At 39.3% G+C, this 19,985-nt stretch overlaps 1 protein-coding gene across 1 annotated transcript in view; it reads left to right on the top strand.

Moving 5' to 3' along the window:
• Positions 1-19,985, top strand: part of DRC11 (dynein regulatory complex subunit 11) — a 119,031-nt gene that overhangs the window by 48,987 nt on the left and 50,059 nt on the right. Inside the window, exons 7-10 of the mRNA XM_088132851.1 lie at positions 10,312-10,396; positions 13,224-13,367; positions 16,624-16,699; positions 19,596-19,702. Of these exons, the coding sequence (XP_087988977.1) occupies positions 10,312-10,396; positions 13,224-13,367; positions 16,624-16,699; positions 19,596-19,702 (412 nt within the window). The remainder of the gene's footprint in view (positions 1-10,311; positions 10,397-13,223; positions 13,368-16,623; positions 16,700-19,595; positions 19,703-19,985) is intronic.

The raw sequence follows: 19,985 nt of genomic DNA, 5'->3' as shown, positions 1-19,985 counted from the left end.
TTGGATTAGATTCTCAACATGCCTTTCAAAGAAGTTTTTCCCAGTTCTTGTGAGATGTAGCCCATCCCTTGCCAAGAGTTCCTTGCCTTGCAAATGCATCCAATTAACATAGAATTCAGACTATTCCCATTGGCACCATTTGTGTAACCAGTTGTTCATTTCCATTATTTTCATACATTATGCTAGCTGATGTTTAGCCTCTCCCCCCCCCCACATTTTTTTAATTAAAGGGTTTTAAAAACACATTTTAAAAGAAGCAGGAATCCTGTCCAGTGCCAAGAATGATGTCTGTGGGCACACTGGTATGCACACATTGGATACTGCAGGAATAAATACTTGGCTTAGATAACAAATACTTGAATCACTATACAGAAGAGAGACAGGGAGCAGGATAAAATACTGTAGAAGAAGCAATAGAAAGGAAGAAGAAATATATAACCATCATTTTGGACATAGTTCTTATTTAATTTGAATCCAGACAATTATCTTTCATGTTTGTTTTTTCTTATAGTTGTAAAACTCTTTTCATACAATATAAATATAATTCTGTTTCAAAAAACAAAGAATCGAAAGTAATTATATCCAGGTGTATTTAATCTGCTTTATAGGATGTTGCTGGATTTACACATGATTGAAGACCTTAAAGTAGCTTCTGTGCTGGGGAAAAGCATGCTGGATATTTATGAGTTTCTGACATTAATGGAAAAGGCTTGATGGCTTTGGCGGGGATCAGTTGGAATCCTCAGATTCATTTTATATACCTGATAACTCAGAGATAAATCTGTGTGTCATAAAACTGGAAAAATATGGCCAATTGAACTTCAGTGTCAAATCACAAGGAACAATATATTAGCCATTGCACTAACTCTACTATTGAGTTGAAATGTATTAATATTAAAAAGTTATGAAGTTTCTTGATTTTGTCCTTTTATATTAAGCATTGGGTATAATAGTTAAGGACCATGTTGTTTGACATGATTAAAGAACACCCCCCCCCCAAAAAAAGAAAGAAAATTGCAGTGGCAGTCTTCTTAAAACTAGATCTATCTAAAGCTTTCTTCAAAGAAAATAAAAGTTTCCAGTTCCCTGATCATCCTCTGTATCCTTCTTTGAACTTGCTTCAATTAATTTAAGTCTTGCCTTAACCTTAAAGCTTAAAATGGTGATGGTACCATAAACTAGACACAGTACTGCATTGGGTTCTGATTAGCATAACAGTGCCATCTGTGGGGACATCAAAATTTTCAGGATGGTCAATACAGCATCATAATCCTATTTCTACCCCTTTTATACACATGCAGTATTTCCTGCATATGCAAAAAGGGCAGGGCTTGGATCACAGTGCTATACCTGCCATCTTCCAGATTTTTTTTACTCTCCCTGCAGAGTATTTATTCTTGTGGCACATAATAAATTGGAGTTATTATTTCCTGTGATTCTGAAATCATGCTTCAACTGATGCATTTTAAAATTGCAGTTGGTTTTTTTTTTTTGCAGCCAGGTCACATTGCTGACTTAGCATATTACAAGTAAAATATCTTTTTCACACATTTTCTTGCCAAGCCTTGGATCTCCCACTATATTCCATCCTCCATGTTACTGTCCAGAGTATTAATAAACATGTTAATGAATTTCAGTCTAAGGGCTGTGGGGGGGAGTTATCTGTGGATCGGGTCCAAAGGGTAAGTAAGTAATATGCTTTCCCGTATTTTACTACACCGCTATTTGATTTACTAAGATTTTTTTATTCCCCCCCCCCCCGCGCCAGTCCTGCTGTGGTGCCTCATTGTGGCAGGGGGAGGGTGTTCCTGGGAGTGATGAGCGAAGAATGCTGGGAGTGTATGCTAAGAGTATTTCCCAGCAGTGTCACCCAAGGCGTGAAGGTCATCCCAGCTGCAGCTAAAGCAAGCGGGCACCTATATTGGGCAGCAGCAGATGATCACTTTAGTGGCAATGGCAAAGGCATCAATTCATACTGCATGAGAGAAGGCAATGGTAAACCACTCTTGTATTTTTACCAAGAAAACCACATGGGTAGAAAATATAAAATAATAGCCTTTGGGATGACCAGGGAGTCCGAGGTGTTTCATGGCTTGGAAGAGATTGGGAACTAGCTGGATTTGTAGGCTCAGAGCTGCTGTTTCTACCTGGAGTGGCTGGAGCAGTAGTGGAGGTTTCAGGTAAGCTGGGTGCACAGGCACGCCACATATCAGTTGTTTGGCAATGGCCACAGCTCTGCTGCTCAGCTGGTTAAGACTGGGCAACAGAGTGGCAGCAGCTCCAGCATGCTTCTTCTAGGCAGCAATAGAAGCAATGGCAGTGAGTACTAGGCTCTGGGTTGCAGCAGGACTATACCAATAGCCAGATCCAGCTTAGCCTGGTTTTTTGGTGGCTGCTGATCTCTAGGTTTTGGCATGGGATGGCAGCGGGAGTGGGAGCAGGCAGGAAGCTTCTAATGGAACTGGTCTGTGTCTTGCAGCTGCCATCGGAATGACCACATGAAGCAGCGGCCATTTTGTTAGCTTCATGTTTTCTGCCAGTTGTGTTCATCTTGGCAGCCTGCTGCAGTGAGTGGATCATTGGACTTCTGTTAGATGCAGTGTTCAGATTCTTCTTTTCCATGTGGAGAATTTGTGACTGTGAGGGGTTTGACTTTGTTTCTTGGACTGAGGGGGTTTTGTTGAAAGTTGTTTGAGGGGGCTGTTTTCTGGGGTACTGTTACTGTTTTCACCTAGGCGAGAGGCAGGAGATGCAAGGACAGACCCTGAGTTATCTCTGCCTTGTCAGCTGTGGCTCTTCCTCCCCACCTGGGTGTGAGCAGGTTGGGTGAAGGCAAGGCATATTGTGTGGGCTGGCTTATTGTTTGGTGTGTGACTGAAGGAAAAGAGGTGGAGTAGCTGATGCCTAAGCTAAGAGATGTGGAGTGCAAGGCAGAAGGATCCCCGAGGCAGGTGCCACCCTTCTGATGATGTGTTTGGTAGCTGGGGTTGATGTGTTGGGACCCTGTGGCTTGGGGGTGGAGTAGCTTAGGTTTGGAAGTCTGGGAGGAATGGGCAGGCAAGTCAGGGCCTCTCTGAAGTTTATTTTAGGTACCTGTGGAATTTCTCTCAGAGTTGGAATGCAGCTGTACAGGTCCTTTGGAGTTGCCTGAGGCATGGCCTTGCTGGGCTGTCTGAGGAGAATGTGAACCTGCTGGCCCTCATGAAGTGGACAGGGTTCTCAGAGCTGTGAGCTCAATTACCTGTGTTTTAGATCCTCGTCCTTCCTGGTTGATTAAAGCCTCCTGGGAGATAGCAGGTGGTTAGGTCTGTGCCGTGGTGAATGCTTCTCTGCAGGAGGGGTGGTTACATCTGCCTTGAAGGAAGTGGTTGCCCACTCCCTCCTTAAAGACCATCATCTGGACAGTTTTCAGCCAGTCTTCACCCTTCCTTTTTTAGTCACTGAAGACCTGGCGGTTTCGCTAGGATTTCTATAAGTGGGTACATGAGCTCTGCTGTGGTCAATGTGCTCCTTTGCTGTGAGTGAGGTTATTGTATATCCCTGGGTGCTGGGCAGTTATATGCTGTGGTTATCTGGTTTTAATCCTTGTAAGCCACCCAGAGTCACTTATGTGAGATGGATGGCTATATAAATCATATAAATAAATAAACACAGTGAAATAAATAGAGTTTTGGTTTGATTTATTGTAAAAAGTTAAACTTTTTTCAATTATCAGCAGAGGGACAGACAGGGACTGACTGTTGCATCTCTCCTTCATGTGGATGTGGATTGTACTCCAAGCTTTCAGACTACAGTCCTGTACGCAGAGCTGCAACATAGGGATATTCATAAAATCTCTTTAACGTGCTGCTCTAAAATATAATATATGATCTGGTCCTAGTAATAAATTTGCAGAAATTTACAGACTTCCCATCTTTCATTGAACTCCATGAATCAAGGTTACAGCTTCAAAATTTGATGTGTATAATATTGATAGTTACCTTGGGCATTCTGCATAGAAATGCAAGATGTAAATTAATAAATAAAATAATTATTTCATCTTTTATACCATGTTTCTTCATAAAACAGAAGTTCTTCACTATTGTTGTTTTTTAAAATATTTGATCCTGCTACTGTAAATGCCATTATGAGACTTGTTTCAAGACCATTCAGTGCAGAGTTTTACTTAGAGCCTTTCTAGTCAGGGAATACCAACAGTACTTGAACATCAATATCAGTTTTTCCTACATGTTTTCCATCAATGGATAAAAAAGGAATGCTGCAACAATGGCATCTCCTTTTAGAAGTAATCTTCTGGCTAAATGTAAGCACATTCATCTGTAAGCACACTGGCCAAACCTGTGGAAACTGCAGGTAGTTGTTGGGTTACGACCCTAATTGGGACCACAATTTCTGTTATTAAGTGAAGCAGTTAAGCAAAACATATGACTGCACTGCTTAGCGACAGCAGTCCTGGTTGTAGTTGTTAGCAAGGACCTCAACACTTCTCCTGTCCTACACAAACTGCCTCCACTTCAACTCCCTCCACCTGCTTATCTCTCCCCCATCTCTGCCCTTTGGCTGCCCTGCACAGTATGGCTGACATGAAGAGGCTGCTGTATTCTGCCACCTACCCCTGCCACCCCCCCAGCTGACCTTCATCATCTTCTGTGCCTCACCTCCCCTCTGCTGGGCTCACCGACACTGGCCAGCTTCAAGCCCCACAAAAAGAAGTTCCTCCACTGCCCTGCACAAACAAGGAAGCAGTCTAGAGAGCTCTGTCTCAGGCCTTGCTGAGAAGGGGCCAGGGCTGCGAGTCCTCCACACCACATGTCACTGCTGGCCCATGCGATCCTCCCACCAGTAAGCAAGCAGGGATGTTTCCGCGGTGGGCCGAGACTGCTAAAGCAGGGCAGTCCTGCCAGGAGCTTGGCAACCCTGCATAGCATGGCTCACAGAGCCCCCGTTCCCTGGAGCTTGAGGCCAGCCAGCATCAGTGAGCCCAGCAGAGGGGAGGCAAGATGAAGAAGACGAAGGTCAGCTGGGGGGGTGGCAGCAGGTAAGAGGCAGTGGCAGAATACAGCAGCCTCTCCATCTTAACCATGCTGTGCAGGGTGGCCAAAAGGGCAGAGATGGGGGGAAGATAGGCAGATGGGGGAGTTGAAGCAGAGACAGTTTGTGCAGGGCAGGAGAATGTGACTGGAGGACGCTGCAACAGTCATAAATGCAGACCAGTTGCCAAGCGCCCAAATTTTGATCACATGGCCATGGGGATGTTGTGATGGTCATAAGTGCAAGGACTAGTCATAAGTCCATTTTTTCAGCACCATCATAATTTTGAGCAGTTGCTGAAAGAATGGACGTAACCCGAGGGCTACCTGTATTCCTTAACGCATTCCAGCTATGCTGTAATTATGGTAGTATGAGCTATCTGCAAGTTTGAAGTTTATGATATACTATTTTTTGCAAAGCTCTTTGAAGTTCCTGATTCAAAGCTGGGACCAATGCAGTTTAATTTAAGTTAAAACAGAGTTATCTAACCTGTCTTGCCCTACAAATGTCATCCCACAACTTTGATTTAGTGTAGAACATTGCCACAACTTACTTTCCATTGTGGGATGACTGGAACGGAAAACAGTTGTATCAATCTAATTTTAGAAACATTATTTCTCAACAAAAGCTGCCATGGTTAAAATAGGCTTAGAGCTAGGTTCTAATTAAAGACAAAAGAGCATGATTAAACACTGTCTTCTAATTACGTTGAGTATTTTTGTTTCTCTGAAAAGGAAAAAGCTCTTTGAAGTTGCAGCACTGTTTAGTGTAAATACATACATGATAAGACATTATAATACATAATGAAAACATTTTGGTACCTTTGTATCAGAAAACTATTAGACGTATTGATAAAACTATTTTAATAATCTTCAGTATAGATACACAATATGACTTAAGTTAAAATATATTACAGTGGTACCTCGGTTCACGAACGCTTCTGTTCATGAACAATTCGGTTCACGAACAGCTCCGTTCGCAAAATTTTGCCTCCGTTCGCGAATGCCGGATCGGGTTACGAACAGGATCCGTGGCCATTTTCCCTCCCGTGACACGTGGTCACGGCTTCCTGTAGGGAGGGGGACTCTCCCTCCAAGCAGTAACCGCCTCCCCACCCGCCTTCCTGTCCTCCACGCCAGAAGTCGGGTCGAGCAAGGTTAGCTTTCTCTCTCTTCGTACTGTACTTTGTGTCATATTTTTGCGGTTTTAAAAAACAACAACATATGGTTCAGAACGGATTAACCGTAATTACATTGAACCTTATGGGGAAATTTGATTCAGGATGCGATCAAAAATCGATTGGCGACCAAATTCGGAGGGGTCAGAACAGATTAACCGTATTTACATTGAACCTTATGGGAAAATTTGATTCGGTTCACGACCAATTCGGTTCGCGACCAGAGTCACGGAACGAATTAAGTTCGTGAACCGAGGTACCACTGTATTTAATATCAACTATAATTATAAACATTTCTCTCAAGCAGATGTGTATAGGATTATTCATCTCTAAATGTATCCATGTTTACATAGGGAAAATCTAACTAAATGTTACAGAAAGAGTTATGATAGAAAGTGAAAGAGGAAAAAGTCACAGAACACTGCAAGCAGATAGCCAAGGTTTATTTTGAATATTTTGAATTTATCTCCTGCTTCCCTCACAATAAGCGATAATCTTGAGTCAGCAATGTATTCAACTCAGTAGAAAGAAAAACAGATTCCACAGTCTGTTTAGACAGATCTGTTTTAACAGTTTAATCTACAAGAGGCAATAATAGTGAGTAAATGCCATTTATCTTCTCAATTAATCTTAGATCCTACCTTACAGAATTGTGAGATACAATTAGGGTGGGAGCAGGAAACCACTTTCTCCACCTTCAGTCCCTGGAGGACAAATGAAATAAAAATGCAAGCAAACCAAGGCCAGGGAACCCTTGGCCTTCCAAGGTTACTGAAGTACAAATTGTAATATCCTGCACCATTAACAATTTTGGCTGAGGTTGCTGAACATTTGGGGGGGGGGGTTTAATACATTTCCTGCCCCTGTGCTAAATAAACATTTGTAGTTAATTAAGTCTGCTTCCAGATCCAATTCACAGTGCTGTTTTTGACCTTTAAAGCCCTTCATGGCATGGAGCCAGGTTATTTGAGGGACTGCCTCTCCCCGATTACCTCTGCTTGTCCCATCAGATCGGGCAAGAGAGGCATGCTCCTGTTTCTCAGGGAACTACACTTGGCAGGCCCGAGGAGGTGGGCCTTCTCTGCCCTGGTGTCTGCCTTACGGAACATTCTTTCCCCTGAAGTGAGGTCAGCCCCATCCCTCCTTAACTTCCAGAAGTTCCTCAAGACCTGGTTATGTCATCAGGCCTGGGGGTCTCAGGGAACTGGTGAGATCTTAGGTGGCTCCATTGCTGAGTGAACTTCTTGTGTGTGCTTTTTGTTTTGTTTTGTTGTTATATCTGTGTTTGACATGTTTATTGTTTTTGTTCTTTTTTTGCTGTATGCCACACAGAGTCTTGTGAGATAGGTGGCCATATAAATTTAGTAAATAAATAAATAAAATTAATTGATTGATTGATTAATCCAGGCTAGTCAGATTTTAAAAAGTGAAAACAGTAGGCATAACTATAGAGTAAATTACATCACAACTCTAATTCATGAAACACCATACATAATCTTAAACTGCATAAGATTTTTCTTATTTTGTAACACTCTAATCTAGTTGATTCCAAAACTTGAACCTGACTCATTTTTCAGGAGACACTGAGATTCTTTATCCTCCTCTTGCTATGCATCCTGTGCCCAGCAGTATGATCTGGATGTGCCCTGTGTATGACATTCCTTTTCTTCCCAATGTGTCACCCATGCATAACTACTTCCTAGGATGGAATAGGACTTCTTTGTCCCTAAAACATTTTTCTCCTAAGGATGGTTGGGTACTTGATAATGGAACAGAAGCTGGGGGGTTTATTCCCAGGACGCAAATTCCAGGGAAGCTATTCTCTACACTGAAGTAAATTACAGTTTCTTCTACCTACCTGTTTTGATAATTCTCACTAGATAATTTGCGGAATGGAGCAACATGTGGCTATTCCCAGTGCAAATATTTGTCTGGTATACATATGTTAAAAATGGCCTAATTACATAATGTTAAGACACAGCGCAATAGAGCATGACACAAATATGCAAAGTTTGAAGGCATGGTGGACATCTTGCCCTACAGAGGATGACAGATTAATAACAGGAACAGCTGAAATCGCCAAAGAATTGACTTGAGAGTAATTATGGACTGCAGAGTCATTAGTTATGCTTGTTTTTAACAACACACTTCTGTTTAATCTGGCCTGAATATGAAGCAAGCCAAATCCTCTGTATTTCACTTTTGGTGCTAAAAGCAAATTTTTCAAAATGCAACTTGTAATCTTTAAACTAAATGCAAAATTTGATTCGGGTATTACATGTGATATATTTTAGCAGTATCTCTGTATACAAATATGTTTCCTATAATGTTAAAACATGCTCAAGAAAAACATTAAATCAACTTTAAGAAGAAAAAAATAAAGTCATTTGTTCCTCAGTCCTAAAATAGATTTACTGTAGTAAAATTTGAAGAAAGAAATATATTGCTGTATAAGAAAATTCCCACAGAGCAGGATCTACTTATCCAGTTAGGCAGGGAAGAATTTTCAGCTCTTGAGGTACCTGAGATACTAGAACAACTTGTTAAATCCTTTAAAACAAAAAACTTACTATTAGTTTTTATAGATATTTATTATCAATAAATCAATTTGATATGCAGATGTTAAGAAATGAGTAGAATAAAGAATTAGAGGTTCCTATATTGCCTAGACAATGGGAGAGTGTCTTAACTTCTATAGCAAGAGTGTCAATGGACCTCAAATTACAACTTATACAACAAAAAATAATATTTAGAATTTATTGGACTCCATTACATTTATATAGAAAAGGATTGTCAAAAACAGCATTTTGCTAGAGATGTAATAGGGATAATGCTTCTTTAAAACAGCTAACATTTTCAGAAGATAATATTCTTTTTAACTGTATACCTAGTACATGGAACTTGACAACCAGACCACATAAATGGATTCTCCGTGCCCTTATTATGGCCCAAAGACAGATATTGCAGCATTGGAAAGATAAATGTATGGCCCCATTTATTCAATGGATTGAAGACCTGATTGTACTTGCTACTTATGAGCGGATTGCATATAGATGTAGACTTTGTACGGACAAGTATAATGAAATATGGGACTCATTTATACAAAATACAGTAGGTTAAAAATGATAATTAGATAAATGTATTGGAAGTATATTTACTTGAATAATACTTGAATAATAGATAAGTATATATAGAACTGTAATTGTTCACTGTTACAATGACATTAACATTTTTTTCTTTGTTGTATTTCTTTCACTTTTTTGTTAAAGCTCTTTTAAAAAATAAGTTTTAAAAAATTGTAGTCAAGGAAAATATTACAAAGCCATTGTTGGATGGGATGTAACTCAAGAGGAATGGGATCTCTCAGGACAAGTCTGTCAGCAAGAGATCATTGAGAAATACGATATTCATGATAGTTATGTTCTGTAAAGTTGCTGCAAACACTGAATTAGCAAATACTGAACCATTGCTCCTAGGCAAAATACGGGACACTTGTTTATAGTATGACAGCTGAAACAAGAAGGCAGAGTGTTGCTTGGTTCAGCCTCAGCTGGGAAAGTGTGCATTGAGTGACTCAAATTTTTCACAACTCTGTGCATGTCTGCAAATGACCCTGAAAGCACTATGAGTGTTCATTTTGGGGTTACAAATAAATTTTAGCAAGTAGGCAAATTCAAAAATGTGGAATTCATAAATAATGAGGATCAGCGGTGTAGGAATTAAGATTGTCATCAGTGAATCCATGAAATGAATGGGACAGTTTCTACAATTTTTTTCATTAGATTAGGTGATGCTTTGATATGGCATTTGCAATATGACATATAGTTTCCAAGCATTATTGTTACTGTTATCATAACTCTGTAAGATCAATTACTATTAGTCAAACAGAATTTAAGAGAATGTATCTTGTTCCAGCCCTAACTTACTTGTGGATGAATCTGTGCAGGACAGCTCTATATTATTAGACTGCACCTTCAGTTATCTCATTCCATCCCCATGTTATTCTATCGGTTGTATATGTGACAAATATTCTATAGATTGATTATGTAGCATTTTGAAGTGTTTCAGATTACCAAATACATTTTTTTGTCCTTTTCAAACAGGCATATTACAGGAAAATTTCCTGATTATCCAGATGAAGGACAAGGTGGCTCAGCGGTTCTTTTCTCTGAAAAAACTCCAGAAGAGGTAGAGTTTATTTCAGTATAAATGTATATGCTTTTTACTGTCTTTTTAAAAAGCAAATAAACAAGTGACTCATGAGTTAAACATCCCCGAGCAAATTGCTACTGCTGATTTCCTTTAGTTCAATGTTATATTGCATTGTTTTAAAAAGTTTATGAATGTTATAATAATTCTACTTATGGCAGAGAACCAAAATGACCTGATACAGTAGGATCAGATTTCCACAACCAAGCATCCTCTAGCTGTATTAAACTCCAGTTCCCATTATCCCTGAAAGCATGGTGTGATGGGTTCATGTTCCCCTCGGTTTAGAACGTTCTTCTAAACAAAGGACCTGTTGAGGCATGCCCAGACTGAAACCTATGTGAATTCACCATGCAGGCTGATTTTCCTATAACTCAGCATAATATTAGACAGATATTTTAGGAATAACCTGGAAGACCTCTGATCGGGCCATCCCTAGGTACTGATCGGTCAGTTTGAATTTCTTTTCTTGGAAGACATTCTCACCCCTCTATGAAATACCTTGTGGGAAAATCTGCTTTGAATGATGCATCAACAGAGAGTAAAAACTAATTCCAGCTTTGGAGTTTTAGGAAATCACCCTGTAAGTATCTTCAGAACTCAGAGTCTTATGTTGAGCAAGCACCCATACAAATTGAATAAAATAAAAGATTCTGTATATATTTAAGCAGCTAAGGCTGTTAAGTTTTAGTTAATAGTCTGTGTTTTCTTTTAATCTGCATATGGCCATTTTGCTAAATCTTTTCATTAGTGTATTAAATTGAGAAGTAGAGCTTAGTCTTTTTGTCCAGCCTGTGGGAGAAGACTTATCCATATGTCTGACTATTGGGTCTACCTGCTTAGCTGGTTGTTCAGGAAAGAAAAGGAAAGCTCTGGAAAAGAGGCATGTAGGAAGACTTGGAGGCAATTTGTAAGAGTTGTGTGATCTTTGTACTAGTTATGGTTGCTTTAATGGTTTGAAGAGACATACTTTATTTGCACATAGAGAAATGCCTTGTATATCACCAAAGTACAAAATACAATTGAAATGCTGCTTTTGTCATTTGATCCCCACCTTGCCCAGAGATACCGCTAACATTGCTAACGTAGTATACTTCATTGGATACAAAATAAATTTTACAAAATATTCATAACAGCACGCTTAGTGTAAGCATTCACAGAAAGGACAAGGACAGAAATGTGCATCACAACATCACAATGCAAATAGCACCCTTAATGTATTAGTGTGTGATATCAAAGCACACGTGTATGTTAGAATGTAAACTCTCAGAGCTGGGAATAAACATGCAGGCGGCTGCTTGAAGGTGCAACTGCCCTGTAGGATTTCTTTAAAAAGGTAATTAGCCAGTGAAATTGACTAGGGGGCGTTCTAAAGTCAGGCACCCTACTGAGCTGGGGTTTCCTGTGTTTGCCTTATCTGATATTGTCTAATTGGAACGTAGATCTCTTCTGGAAGAAATCTTGTTATGATTCGATTTTTTTGGATTTAAGGAATGTTGGCCCTTCCTGCCCGGTCTTTAGTTATTTAATTTTGGGCTAGAGTGGGAGACTCTAGATTCTTTCTGTTATGTCTTAATCTTTTTAGGTGAGCCCATTCTTACTATAATTTCGTCATATGCCTTGATTGCTGTTAAGATAAACAATGGTAGGGTGAGACAAATAGGAAGCTTCGACTTCCTGCTGACATGGGGGGAAGAATTTGATTTCCTTCTCACATATAAAAGGGGGGCCCTTATGTTATGACACATGATGCATATTTCAGCAATTTGGTGCCACTGTGTTTAAGTTAACTGTGGATGCCTCTTACTTGGTACTGATATTATTATTATTATTATTATTATTATTATTATTATTATTATTATTATTATTCAACAGTGGGTTTCTAGAAATAGGGATACAAAGGCAAAGAATAGAAAGACTGCCAAGAAATGTTTTAGTGACTTTGAGTACAGTATAGACTAAATACTCGTTGTTTAAAAAAAACCTTAACCTCCCCCGAACAGTCATTCTACTGTAATTTAATGGAAGCCATGCCAACTACATTTTGCCATACTTCTGCTTTAGCAAAATGGATGTATAATCAGGTGCCATATATTCCAGATCATTTGTTCATTGGTTATAGCAATCTCTGTCACTCTGATAGATGACAGTGGGCTTTGTATACATTTTGAAGACAGCTTGGAAGCCCTCAGTCTAGACATCATGCAAAGTGAAGTGGCTTTCTCTGTGTCAGAGTATATAAAATGCTGGTTGAGGTTATTTACTTAGTTACTTAGTTACTTGCTTACTTGCTCATTCATTCATTCATTCATTCATTCATTAGATTTGTACTTGCTGCTATCTGCAGATCCTCAGCAGTTAATATACAGCAATCAACAACAATAAAAAAAACTGTAAGACTTCTGTGATACAAAAAAAATCATGAAATAAAATGAAATAAAGCAACAGTAATAAAATAGCGGCATCCATTCCCATCCTCCACAGCTCTCCAAATTCATTTTTAAAAGCTTACTGAATCTAACTTCCAGCAGGAGGGAAGAGAAGTTGATCTGTAACACAAAGGCCCCCACTGAGAAGAAATGCCCGCAAGCCTCATGAAAGTGGGCACCAAAAGCAGTTTCTCCCCAGAAGACTCTGGTATGTCAGTGCCAAGCAAGGAAGGGCTTTGCCTGTTAAAACCAGTGCACTTAGGGTTGGATAGGGAATAATTATTAACAAGATGACGCTTAAGATCAACTCATTTGTCTTTTTATATACCACCTTTAAGGTATTTTAAAATCTAAACAAATGTGATTCTTCCTGTCAGGTTGCTGCTGAGCTAACTGCTAAAGCAGAGGAAGAACAGAAAAAGAAAGGAAAGAAAAAGGGACAAAAGGGAAAAAAAGAAAAAGGCAAAACAAAGGGGAAGGGAAACGAGAAAGAAGAGAAGAAACCAAAGAAGAAAGATGAGGCAAGTCATTCTGAATCATAACTCATAACATGTATAAATCCAAAAAAAAGATGATAAAAACAATATGGATGTTTCTCTAATAGAGTTTTGGGATTACCATGATTTGTGTTGGAATATTCTAATTTCATGGATGCATGTAGCTTTCGGTCTCCAGTCAGCCTGAAAGAGGAAACTTGGAGAGCTGTTTGAAAGTCACACGTTCTTTATCACTCTACTGAAACGTTCTGTGCTATAATATATAGGCGCTAAAGATTCAAAATCAGTGTAGCCTGTCTCCTACAATCCTGAGTATGTAGTACTACTATATGTAGTATACTGTATATATGTATGTATATGTAGTGTGCGTGTGTGTGTGTATCTCTATATATGTACTGTATGTATGTAGGATGAGATGTTTTTTAACCTAGTATACCCATTCCTCCTTCCAGCTCTGATGCTCACCTTCAGAACACTACAAGCTCTTAGGGATTCAGCCAAGTCAATTCTTTCCCTGTTTTCCCATCCCCAAATAAAGATCTGACACAACTGGTTTAACATCTGATTGCTTTGTATTGTGGGCAGAACAACTTTAAAAGGTTGCAAATTATATATAAGAATTTATAAGAAACATTTGTTTAACATGTTCTAATAAGCAGACTTGATTTGCAGTATTAATGTATATTGTAAACAGTTTGAATTCTGTGTAGTGTCGAAGGCTTTCACGGCCGGCATACGATGGCTGGTGTGGGTCTTCCGGGCTGTGTGGCCGTGGTCTTGAAGTTTTGTTTCCTAACGTTTCGCCAGCACCTGTGACCGGCATCTTCAGAGTGCAGGAGCACAGCCTGCAAAAGGTCAACGAACTCAGCTCAACCACCAGGACATGTGAACAGTTCACACAATGAACTTGCTAATCACCCCCAGCAGCCCCTCATTAACAATTCAATAGAAGGGAAAAAAAACAACCCCTGCCTAATCCCCAGGAAGATACACACAGATGCTGACACCAAAACAAGCAGCCACTCAGTAACTCAACCCCCCACACACACACCCAATCCCCCCCTTCCTCCCCCCTCAGATCTCTATAAGTACCCACAAAAGGGTCACATCACCCTGGGCACAGAGAGAACTGCTCCTGTCTGTGCTCCTGCACTCTGAAGATGCCGGTCACAGGTGCTGGCGAAACGTTAGGAAACAAAACTTCAAGAACACGGCCACACAACCCGGAAGACCCACACCAGCCACAGTTTGAATTCTATTAATGAAATAGAAGTAAAAATGAAGAATAGAGACCCTTATTGATTTATGGCCTAATTAGGTTCCAGGAAATGAAATTTAAGAGTTATCAGATGTTCAGGTTGGATTCTAAACAATTTGTTTGCAAAAACTGAACCAGAGTTTTGACATGATGAAATAATAAAATTGAAAATTTGAAAATTTCCAGAAGAAAGATATGTCACAGAAAAAAACTGGGGGCAAGTGTGGTATAGTGATTAGGTGGCTGAATGGGCCTCAGGATGACCCAGGTACAATTCTCCCCTAAGCCATAATGGAACTTACTGTGGCTTTGAGCCAGGCACTTTCTCCAAGTCACAGGTGGTTGTTTTGAAGATTAAACAAGAGGTAACTACATTGAGCACCTTAGAGAAGAGGTTAAATATAAATGTAATTAATAAATAAACATGAATGCTCCTGAAGCAAGCTGAGGGCTTGGTAAAATTCACTAATGAAGTTCTCAGGCTGTAAATGATGTCTTTGCATGGGCACATGCAACTTAACAGAAGCTTGCTTTTTATGCAGCTTCTCCTAAGCTCCTCCTGATAAGTTAAAACTAAAACATAAGTTTATGCTGTTCTCTGACTGAAATAAAGATTTGATAAAATATAAGCTTATATAAAGTAGGATAGAATGGATGGGAGAAGAAATCAATGTGTGAGGCAAAAACACTCGGCTGAGGTAGAATCTGCACATACTTGTTTTCTGCTTTAATGCCAAAGGATGTTATTCCACCTTTACCTCCAGCAGCAGCTACCTAATCTCAGTTTTCTCTCACTTGCCCCATTAGATCACATTACAATTAAGAAAAGACGCTATTGCTTATCTGTCTCACTTGAATGCCAGGAGTACTGAAAAAGTTCATCCAATGTAGAAGTGAGAACCATATTAAAATATAATAATAAAAATATATAAAAATAAAAACACAATAAGTAAGATTTTAAATGCTACTAATAAAAGCGTTACAGGGGCCTTTCTTTAAGCCAGCTAGTATAATAAGTAAAGAGCAGGGTAAGTATCAAGATTCCTCCCTATCTTTTTAGGAATCCTGGGATAGGGCTGTTGGGGGCAGTGGTTCTGTCAGTCACTCCAGCTTGTTAACCTCATCCGCTTGGTTGCGGTTAGTAAAACCAGCACAGGCCAGACATTGCTCTATTGTTTCAAATAATAGGAAGTCGGATGCTTTTCACTCATTAAAAAAATCTGGAGTGCTTGCTATGTGAGTGTTCTAGTTAATACTCCAATAGTAGTGGTGAAGGGGAGGGGGGGATTTTCTTAGCCTAGCTCTGGCTATCTTGCCTCTGTATTTTTCGCTTGCGCTAGGAAGAAACTATTATTTTGAAGCAAGAAGGACATGTACACAGAAGACCTTGAGGGAAGGGCGCAGGGAAAAGGTCTTGAGGGTAAAGGGGGAACCCAGTTCAAACTGCCTTAAACTGCCTTATTCGTTGCAATCTATTGTCCTTGCAAAGCTATAAAAACTGCCTTTGAAATCTTGTTGGGGTGGTGCCTCCCAGCACATTCTGTCGCCTGTGTCTTGGGATTGTTGCCCACCCAGCGCCTTCACTTGGCCAAGTAAAGGGTTGTTTTTTTTATGAGCCTCTACCTGAATTCTTGCCATCAAATTCCCTAAGATTCAGGTCTAGAAACCTTACAGTGGGATCCCTGATTGCAGGTTCCTGCACACATTTAAACACAGAAAATGTGAGCATCTGCAGGAGAAAGACAGCTCAGAAGAAACCAGTTTGCATACAACCATACACATAAAGGCTTTTCTCCTGCAAATATCTAGACCCAAAATTCAGAGTGGACTTCTCTTAATGAAATACGGAACAAAAAGAGGGAGAGATCAAAATATATCAGAGAAGTAAAATCTCATTCATCTGAGCGTAGGGATCAATAATGCCAGCTGTTCTTTAAAATAGAGATTTGCAGCATAAACATTTATTTATAACTGATTGTGTTTCTAAATCAGTTATAGCAAGATTTTATATTATTCATTAAGGAAGAAGAAGAAGGTTGGAAAATGGCCCCAAGTAATTTTCTCCCAATAATGGAAGAAGGAAACAACAAATACAAAGGCAAGTAGAGAAAAACCTGAAACAGCTCTTGTTTATATGGTGAATATTTGGGCAGTTTATGCTTTTGGTGTACTTTTCATTGAGCATTGATATGTGGATGCTTGAGACTGAATGCATGCGTCTCTTGCTTGCAAAGAGTCACAGAGAAATTGTACGTCGACATTAAACTTTAAGAGATGACAAGTGAAACAAATTTCTGTGGTCCATTTTTAATCAAATATGTAAACAATAACCCCAAAATATAGAGAGTTTAAATGGAAGTTAGCATGCTTCCAAGGCTGAGACACATGGTTCACTATATCTTTTTAAATAGCATTTCAAAGATTTATATTTTAAATGTACAGTACTGTGCAAAAGTTTTAGGCAGGTGTGAAAAAATGCTGTAAAGTAAGAATACTTTCAAAAATATATATTGTAATTGTTTATCAATTTACAAAATGCAAAGTGAGCGAACAGAAGAGAAATCTAAATCAAACCAATATTTGGTGTGACTACCCTATGGCTTCAAACCAGCATCAATTCTTACAAGGGATCTTGTAGGATTAGAGTCAGGTGTATGATTAACCAGTTAGACCAAGCAGGTGCTAATGACCATTAATTTCATATGTAGGTTGAAACACAGTCATTAGCTGAAACAGAAACAGCTGTGTAGGAGCTTAAAACTGGGTGAGGAACAGCCAAACTCTGCTACTAAGGTGAGGTTGTGGAGGACAGTTTCATGTCACAGGTCATACACCATGGCAAGACTGACCACAGCAAGAAGACACAAGGTAGTTATACTGCATCAGCAAGGTCTCTCCCAGGCAAAAATTTCAAAGCAGACTGGGATTTCAAGATATGCTGTTCAAGCTCTTTTGAAGAAGCACAAAGAAACAGGCAACGTTGAGGACCGTAGATGTGGTGGTTGGCCAAGGAAGCTTAATGCAGCAGATGGGAGACACATCATGCTTACTTCCCTTTGACATCAGAAGATGTCCAGCAGTGCCATCAGCACAGAACTGGTGGAAGCCAGTGGGACCCAGGTACACCCATCTACTGTCCAGAGACGTCTGGCCAGAAGTGGTCTTCATGGAAGAATTGCAGCCGAAAAGCCATACCTCCGACATGGAAACAAGGCTAAGCGACTGAACTATGCACGAAAACATAGGAACTGGGGTGCAGAAAAATGGCAGCAGGTGCTCTGGACTGAAGAGTCAAAATTTGAAATGTTTGGCTGTAGCAGGAGGCAGTTTGTTCGCCAAAGGGCTGGAGTGTGGTACAAGAATGAGTGTCTGCAGGCGATAGTGAAGCATGGTGGAGGTTCCTTGCAAGTTTGGGGCTGCATTTCTGCAAATGGAGTTGGAGATTTGGTCAGGATCAATGGTGTCCTCAATGCTGAGAAATACAAGCAGATACTTATCCATCATGCCATACCATCAGGGAGGCGTGTGATTGGCCCCAAATTTATTCTGCAGCAGGACAACGACCCCAAACATACAGCCAGTGTCATCTTCAGCGTCAAGAAGAACGAGGAGTCCTGGAAATGATGGTTTGGCCCCCACAGAGCCCTGATCTCAACATCATCGAGTCTGTCTGGGATTACATGAAGAGACAGAAGGATCTGAGGCAGCCTACATCCACAGGAGATCTGTGGTTAGTTCTCTAAGATGTTTGGAACAACCTACCTGCCGAGTTCCTTCAAAAACTCTGTGCAAGTGTACCTAGAAGAATTGATGCTGTTTTGAAGGCAAAGGGTGGTAACACCAAATATTGATTTGATTTGGATTTCTCTTCTGTTTGCTCACTTTGCATTTTGTAAATTGATAGACATAAACAATTACAATATATATTTTTGAAAGCATTCTTACTTTACAGTATTTTTTCACACCTGCCTAAAACTTTTGCACAGTACTGTATGTCTGGGGATTTCAGAGTTTTTGTTGCTTCATAAAAAGAGTCCGCTTATCTTGTGTCCTTGATGGTAAAGAAGCAACTAATTTTATAAGATTTAAATGAAAGCAGATGTGTGCTAATAATCAAAAGTTGACAGCAAAGCTATGGTTTTATTAATTTCTTAGAGAACAATAATGTAGAAATTCCCAATTCATAGATGTAAAATTTAGAGATTATCTACAGCTATAAAAGCCCACAAAATTCCACAGGAGGGCCTGTATTATCCATAAAAAGAATACCAGTTTAGTTTGTATTTTTTGTCCTTCGATAAGAGCAGCAACAGATGCTTTCACATATCTCTTTTGTAATATGGAAAAAGGAGATAGAGAGATGGAAAATAATATCACATTTCTCACAGGCCTTCTTTAGGAGAATGCTTGGTTCTTCCCCTACCAGTCAAAGGATCCATCAGTAAAATCAATTATCAATTGGGTTTAAAGTATTATTTAACAAAGAAACAGTTAAATTATCATCATCATCATGTTATTTTGAGTATATAATTAACTGGGGGGAAATGGAAAATAACTTACACATATAATTAAATTAGAATGTGTAACCTACTTACAAATATACACTTTTAATTGGATTACAGTTATATGCATTGGGGATGGCCTATATATTTTGCCCACTTGATTTTCAGTCTGGCTGTACCTACGTGTTGGAATAGGGCTCTTGAAAAGTTAAATAAATTTAAAAAAACTAAACACAGCTTCCCGTCCAAAAAACTTTTCCTATCCTTATCTTCTTTCAAACATCCAAACCCTTTGCAGAAGCAGGAAAAAGACTTAATTTATTACAGTTTTCCATTTCAAAAAATCAGATTGTTCATTAAAATTTTATTAAGGTAATGGATTCAATTACCAGAACTAGAAATACAAATATCATTATGCTGTAAGACATTTATTTTTTATTTTTTTAAACACCCATTCTCTTTTCATCCCCTTTTTCTTTTCTTGGATGATAGATATTTGGCAGAACAGAGATGAGAAATGGAACTTTTCACAGGAGTATGATCCAGAACTAATCAAAGAGGAAAAAAGGAAAGAAGTAGAAGAAGAGATCAGAGTTCAGGTGACTTTATCCTAGTAGGCCATTTAATGGGGAAAAAAAGGGCTGTTGTCAGAGACAATTCTTATACAAAATTAAAAGCTTACCTGGAATATTTATAATTTAATATCAGTCTGCCTTTACCTCTGAAACCTGTGCTACAAAGTAATTGAAATAATGCTATCTGGGAGTTCCTTATTTTACGTAAAGATATAGGTGGGCTCTAAGCCTTGATATGAGTCGCTGACATCATGAAAATTCTCCATTCTTTCCAATTCCTTCTGATATCATGTTCTGATTTAAAGCA

This window comes from Python bivittatus, unplaced genomic scaffold (genome assembly GCF_059951505.1).
Source record: "Python bivittatus isolate LINGU-HERP-01145 unplaced genomic scaffold, Pbiv_v1 ctg000020_np1212, whole genome shotgun sequence".
In the NCBI taxonomy this organism is placed as follows: Eukaryota; Metazoa; Chordata; class Lepidosauria; order Squamata; family Pythonidae; genus Python; species Python bivittatus.
The sequence above is the reverse complement of the archived record's forward strand: the minus strand, read 5'-3'. Positions and strand labels throughout refer to the sequence as shown.